This window comes from Poeciliopsis prolifica, unplaced genomic scaffold (assembly GCF_027474105.1).
Source record: "Poeciliopsis prolifica strain line A6 unplaced genomic scaffold, Auburn_PproV2 SCAFFOLD046, whole genome shotgun sequence".
Classification (NCBI taxonomy): domain Eukaryota; kingdom Metazoa; phylum Chordata; class Actinopteri; order Cyprinodontiformes; family Poeciliidae; genus Poeciliopsis; species Poeciliopsis prolifica.
This window is the reverse complement of record NW_026562421.1, coordinates 4,582,281-4,589,291: the sequence shown is the minus strand read 5'-3', so window position 1 is coordinate 4,589,291 and position 7,011 is coordinate 4,582,281. Positions and strand designations below refer to the sequence as shown.

Sequence of the window (7,011 nt, the reverse complement as noted above, 5' to 3'; positions counted from 1 at the left end):
ATGATGGAACTAAAGATAAAACCAAGATTCCTGGCAGAAGTTGGACAAAACGAAGCGAAAGGACCCAAATATCGAGTCTGGATTTTTATCCAGTTTGGATCAAATTATATGACTTGAGCTTTACTGTAATTGAGGTGAAGAAAGTTTTGGTCCAAGTTCAGCTAAACATCCATCAATGCCTGTGAGATTTATTTTCACCACTGAAACCCAATTGCACGATTTTATAATTGTTAGCCGATTTTTAAAACCTGAGAGACAACAATAACATAATTTAAGATAATAATTTTAAGATTATTACTTGGAATGTTAAGGGTCTAAATTACCCCATTAAAAGAAAAAAACCCCTCAATATATGAAAAACTTAGGAATGGTTTTCCTTCGAGCCACTGATCTTAAATGTGTGTTTAAAATGTGGGTGGGGCAACTTTTCTATTCAACTTTCCAGGGTAAAGTGAGAGGAGTCGTAATACTTAATAAAAATGTATCATTTGCACCATCAGCAGTTGTTGCGGATGCCAATCGCCTGCAGCGAGTCTTACCCAGCGTTAAATCCTCGGATCAGACAGAGTTTGTTGAAAGCAGACACTCTTCTTAGAATATACGTCGTTTACTGAATATAATGCAGATCCCTTGTCAAAATAATTCTGAATGTGTTCTTTGCATGGACGCAGAGAAGGCATTCAACAGTGGAGGGGATCTATATGTTTGAAACTTTGGAGAGATTTGGTTTTGGCAGGCCATCTATATCTTGGGTCAAGTTACTGTACTTCTCTCCATCAGTTATTTCAGACGAATAACTTTTACCGCAGGAGCCAACAGGGGTTCCCATTAGCCCAAACAACTCTATTAAAGGTATTACCAAGGGCAAGGTTGAGCATGAGCTCTCTCTCTATCCTGATAACCTTTTGTTATACATATTGTAGCCAGAACTGAACATCCCTCACATTTCAACAGTCCTCACTCAATGTGGAGAAATCTCTGGGTATAAAGTGAACATGCACAAGAGTGTTTCTGTCTCTGAACCAAGTACCCTAGATTATGTCAGAAGTGTTACACCTTTTAAGATAGCTATTCATAGCTTTGTCTGTCTAGGTATTACAATAACAAAGACTTTTGATGACCTCTATAAAAATAACTTTAATAATTGCTTTCTGAGACCAACAATTACTTAAAGAAGTGGTCAGCACTCCTCTCTCTCTCCCTGGAGTCAGGGAGCACTGCCTGCTTTAGTGTCTCCCTGTTGTTGTTCCAGTTTCTTACTTTAAAAAATTAGATTTGGCCTTTTTGACTTACATTTGGAATGACCAAAAGTCTCGTTTTAAAGACTGCCTGCAAGAATCAAAGCAAGATGGAGGCCAGGCTCTTCCCAATATCCAACATTATTTCTGGGCCTGTAATTTGGGTTGATTGTCCTTTTGGGTGCACTACAGCTGCAATGATGGTGGTCCCATTTGGGTGGAGATGTGGCCCCATGTGCCCCTTTATCTCTGCCAGCTGTGACGGTGCAGCCTTACCCTTACCTCTAAATCGTACTTCCTCTAACCGTATAGTCTATAACTTCCTGGCAATCTACTCACAATTTAGGAAACACTTTGACCTTCGTCAGATGAGTCTTTCCAGTCTAATTGCGTTTGATTAACCTTTTCCTCCTTCATTGCAGGATGCTACTTTTGGTGTGTGGCAAAGTAAAGGTCTTCATATTGAAAACAAGTTTGCTTCTTTTAAACAACTGTCTAAAGAAGCAAACTTTGAATTGCCTTCCTGACACTTCCTTTGATATTTACAGGTTAGACATTTTATTACCTCATACGTCAAGATTTCCAGGCAAGTCTCCAGATAACCTAATATAATTAGGTTACAATTGATAAGTTGATGTTTCTTGACCCAACAAGGAGTAAAAAAATTACTTAATTGATAAAACTGATCTCACATTTAGATTCCTGATCCTTTGTCACAAATAAACAGTCCTGGGAGCAGGATCTTCAAATTACGATTAGTGAGGCAGTTTGGGCTGATAGTTTGAGGAGAATCCACTCATCTTCAATATGCGTGGAATATAAATTAAGCAAACATTGTTGCTTCACCATCTCCTCGGAATATCTGACATTTACCACCTGAATCTGGGAATCTACATCCTCTACCTCAAACGTAGTGTTTTATTTGAAGGCAGTCAACAGACTGAATCCAACAGAGTCAGGAAAAGCAGAGCAACATCTCACAGATACGTCCTTTTTTAATCCACTTCTGTCATCAGAGAGTACATTCCATACAAGAACACAGTTCTGGACAGAGAAGCAGAAGTGGCAACATCAGCCGGTTTGGTCCGGTTCTAATCACTTCTTACGGTACGTAACTCTTCACGCTATCAGGAAAACGTCCTTGGCCGAATCCTGGAAGATTCTGCAGCAACTTGAACACGTTGTAAAAAAGTGACAAAAGCGAGAACAGACAGTGACTTACTCCAAAATGTCCACTTCACAGACAAACAAAGTGAAGGTATATAAAGTCTGTGTTTCCATCTCTGAGACATCCTGTGACCAGAAACTGCTGCTGGAACAGACTCTTCAACTAACCATCAGAACAAGGTAACATTTAAAGTCCTACTGCTCATGGTGATGTTTTATGTCTTGGTTGAGTTGATCTGTGATGCTAATTATGAACTTTCCTAACGATTCTTTCTACAGATGGCTGCCGGTCTTCTCTTCTCTCTGCTTCTTGGTCTGAGCTTTGGACTCTGGATGGAGCTGATGTAAGTATGGAGAAGGACTTAAGACAATGACTGGTATGTCCCTGTTGGGAGCTTTGGCTGACTGACGTAAATCAGGTGGAGCAATCTGAGCCATCACTTGGTTGATGAGAAAACTTTGTTTTGTTGGGAATTTTGTCCTAAAACTTTGGGTTTTTCCGTCCACAGGCCGGATGTGAAGTGAGAGGTATGTGATTCTTTTATTGAGTTTCTAACACCTAAAAGACAATTTTATTGTGAGAAGTTCTTTGACAAGATAGGAAACTTTTGGTTTCTTGGGTCATCCTTTCAGCAAAATTACAGGCCTTAATTTCTGTATGAAGGACTGTATGTGTTTGGTGTGACATGATGCTGATTGTTGGATGGATGTATTAACCTTCTCCATTCATATTTCCCAGCTAACACACCACTTGACTGCCCTGCAGGCTGGAAATGGTACAAAGGTCGATGTTTTTTGTTTGTGGAAGATCCAACTAGATGGATAATGGCAGAGGTACAATAGATGTGATGATCACAGCAGATTTCCTACATTAAAATAAATTTATTGATATAAAGACAATAAGATTCACCAACAATAAGGTTCCAGAAACTGATTTCCATTAAACAAATAGATCCATAATTCCTAAAGGTTGATATTCAGCTGCACCAACTGTCTCACTGCACAGAGGAAAGTTTAAACCAGTGTTGCCTTTTTCAGAACGACTGCCTCTCAATGGATGGGAATCTGGCCTCATTTCACACTATAGAGGAGTACAACTTCATCAGAGACCTTATCTACAAAGCAGCTAAAAAACACACAGAAACTTGGGTTGGAGGTCATGATTCAGCACAGGTGAGAATTTAAAAACATGCAAATATCTCCGTTTGGTTGATCACTTTTTCTGTCAAGATGCATTTCTCATGGATCTTTTTGTAAAAGCTTTTAGATGACATTTGTTGTGAATTGTTTTCTTCCGGCTGCTCTGACCAGCTGAGGGTTTAAATATCAATGATCCAAACACAGTTCATGTTTTCTGTAATGAGTGACAGGAGTCTAGGTTGGTTCTGTGTGATTTGTTTGCATTGCAACTTCAAACTAAGATGTTCTTTCAGGAAGGCTACTGGATGTGGACTGATGGTTCTAACTTTATTTTGAAGTCCTGGGGCCCCCTGGAGCCAGATAATAAGCAAGGAAAGGAACATTGCCTGTTGATGAACTCTTCTGGTATTTATTACTTCGAAATCATAACCTGTAATTTAATAATGTTGTTTAAATGCATGTTTTTATCTTTGTATCTGGTGTCTTAGTAAGTAGGAGTTTGTCCTGTAATTGGTGGGTTCCTGGTTCGAACCCCCACTCCATTCATGTCCGTTGTGTCCTTGGGCAAGACTCGTCATCTGCCCTGCATGCTTTCTGAAACCAATCAAATCATGTCAAAGTCTTTGTCAAAGGTTTGTGGTCAGGATTTGTCTCTTTGTTTTCAGAACAAGATCATACAGCAGATGAAATCTGTAGCAAGAAGTTTCCCTACGTCTGTGTTCGATCCCTGTAACCTTCCTTTGCCTAATAATCTGAACTGTATGGCTTTCCTGCTGGTGATGTCACTTCCACCTGGATGTCAAGTCTCGATGACATCACTGCTGGAAGAACCTGATTTCACTTTATTTGATCACTGAAATAAATGTTTTCTTTCTCTGAAATCTGATTGATTTAATTATATAATTGAAAATCGACCAGAGTTTCAGCCTCCCTGCCTTACATGTTTTAGATGTTTCCCTTCTGCCACACCTGGAATCTGTGGGTGATTAACAGCCCTGTAGTTCTTGATGGCTACAGAAGAGATCATGCAATCCTTTACTGAGCTATTCTGGAATAGAGACACATCAAAGCATATCAGTAAGCACATCAAAACAGAAAAAAATAAATCAAGCAATTTAAAATGATTTAAAGCCCAGCAAACCTGACACTTCCTCGTCCACCACATGTTCTCCCAGACCGAGCAAAAGGCCCCGTGTCAAACCATTAAAAACTCAAATCTCACAGCATCTCACAGAATTTCACACGTTGGTCTGAAGTGGTGGGAAGATAAAAAAATACAAAGGGAGACGTAAACCTGTTAAAATATTTGTTGTGCCTCAATGTCCTGGGTTACAATGGGCACGAAATGCTGTTATTTTTTAATAAACACATTTAAGATGAAAGTAATGTTGCCAAACTTACCATAAAAGTTCTCAGAGCAGATTTCAATTTAGATCCCGGTTGCAAACAAGCCAGCAGCAAAGTGGCGGTTTGGTTGGGACCAACCACTAGTGTAAAACTGGGGAGGCAGACCGATCCGCTTCTTGTAGATGATTTTCAGCCAGCACATACTACACAGTCAGTAGTAATTTTTACAGACAAGCAAGAAAATGGAAAGAAAGGAATCACAATCCACTGTTCTCAACATATAGTGCTTAATTTAAAACAGTGGTTCTTAACCTGGGTTCTACAGAATCCCAGCGGTTCTGCAGAACCCCGGCGGTTCGGTGAGTCGGTCTCAGGGGTTCGGCGGATCTTCTGCCGCAGAGGTAAAGACACTCTTTTGTAAAGTCGTGATGATGCGCCCTGCTTGGCCAATCAGTGCTGCAGGGAAGTTAGTGCCCAGTAGTCAATGGATGTCGTCGTTGGATGTCATGTTGTTTCTTTCTCAATATTTGAATCCATACTAAACATGTCGAGCAAAATCAGAAAGTGGTTGGACGAATATGTACAAGAGGAATGCTCAACAAGTCGACTGTTCGATCTTGGGAAGGTTTTGAGTCTCGGCAGCAGGAGGCAAACTGAAGGCCTCCAGAACGCCGAGACCAGAACTTCCTCTTCTGACTGGCTTATCAAAATATTCACCAAGATCCAAAACGTTAAATAATAATTGTAAAACAATCAACAAAATGTGTTAAAATTAATAATCTGTAATCTTTGATTCAAAATGGGTGACCAGTCTTTCCCAACCCTGGTCCTCCAGCCTGTTCATCAGTCATCAGTTCAAATCATGTGTGCTGAATTAGGGAACTACCTAAAACTTGCCTTGAGGACCAGCGTTGAAGAACTCTGGATTAGTCGCTGGCATTTCAATCATTAGATTTCAACCACTGAACAAAATTGATTCAATCTTTCCAACATCAGTTCATTGGCTAGAATTGGATTATTGTTTCATGGTTTATGCACCATCAATTGTCAACCTTAGCCAAAAATTCAATCTTTATTATCATAATTCAATGTTAAATGAACATATTTTCAAATCAAGCCAACAGCAGAGTGGCTGTGTGTTTGGGACGTCCAATGCATGTAAAAATAGGAGCCGGCCGCTTCACTCCTTGCAGTCACTTGTAGATGTCTTGGTGTCAATTTATCACGCACAAACAGTAATAATTTTTATGGACAAGTAAGAAAATGTATAGAAAGAAATCATAACCTACTGTCCAAACCTACGCTTATTACTGTGCATAATTGAAAACATGTTGAACCTGCTCAATAATAAAAGAGCAGGAGGCGGAGTGCGACAAGCAGCATTCGTTGATTGAATATGAAATATCAATATTCAATATCAGTATTGAATATTGATCAGATATTGACATTTTCAACCACAAAACAAGATTGATTCAATGACATATTTTCAACATTGGTTACTTGGCTAGAATTAGATGATTGTTTGATGGTTGATTCACTGATAATTGTCGACCGCAACCAAAAATCAACCATTTTGACTGTAATTCAATGTTGAATTAACATTGATGGCTAACTAGGTGATGACAAGAACATGTGGGTGTGGCTGGATGGCAAATTCATAACCCTGTATTGATTTACAATCAATACAGTTGATTGTAAATCACACATGCATCATCCTATTTGCATCAAACTGGATAAAAAATAATATCCAAAAATGGCAATAGGATTATATAAGAGTTTGACTCTGGTGCTACTGGAACAGAAATATCTCTATGATAAAAATGAAAGATTCTCTAAATGCGCTGCCTGGTGTACAGCACATTAAAAGCTGTCTACCTCACATGTCACCTGAATAACATAGATCTTGAAGTGCTTTGAACTGTAAAATATTGACAGATGCCAGTCTGAAGAGTAGTAATCATTGGCCATATTCTTCTCATGGATGACTTAAAGCTGCATGCCAAGGATGAACTAGAAATAACTCACTGATCCTCATATATAGCAAACTCACCGGAACATCATTCAGATGGCAGAAGCTTTCTAATTGTTTCCAAAAAGTCGAGGTGATCACAGCTAAACA

At 39.3% G+C, this 7,011-nt stretch overlaps 1 protein-coding gene across 1 annotated transcript; it reads left to right on the top strand.

Annotated features, from left to right (window-relative positions):
- Positions 1–2,742: 2,742 nt before the first annotated feature.
- Positions 2,743–4,419, top strand: LOC129377033 (galactose-specific lectin nattectin-like). Its single transcript, XM_055056761.1, has 6 exons — positions 2,743–2,749; positions 2,915–2,933; positions 3,145–3,239; positions 3,444–3,578; positions 3,839–3,950; positions 4,211–4,419. The coding sequence occupies exons 3-6, from the start codon at positions 3,231–3,233 to the stop codon at positions 4,276–4,278; spliced, it is 324 nt and encodes a 107-aa protein (XP_054912736.1). The 5' UTR covers positions 2,743–2,749; positions 2,915–2,933; positions 3,145–3,230; the 3' UTR covers positions 4,279–4,419.
- The last annotated feature ends 2,592 nt before the right edge of the window (positions 4,420–7,011 follow it).

What these genes read in the sequence shown, in the direction of transcription:
- LOC129377033 (XM_055056761.1), top strand. An exon ending in GAGGTCATGATTCAGCACAG is followed by an intron (nt 3,579 to 3,838) that starts GTGAGAATTTAA and finishes ATGTTCTTTCAG; the next exon opens with GAAGGCTACTGGATGTGGAC. An exon ending in CCTGTTGATGAACTCTTCTG is followed by an intron (nt 3,951 to 4,210) that starts GTATTTATTACT and finishes CTTTGTTTTCAG; the next exon opens with AACAAGATCATACAGCAGAT.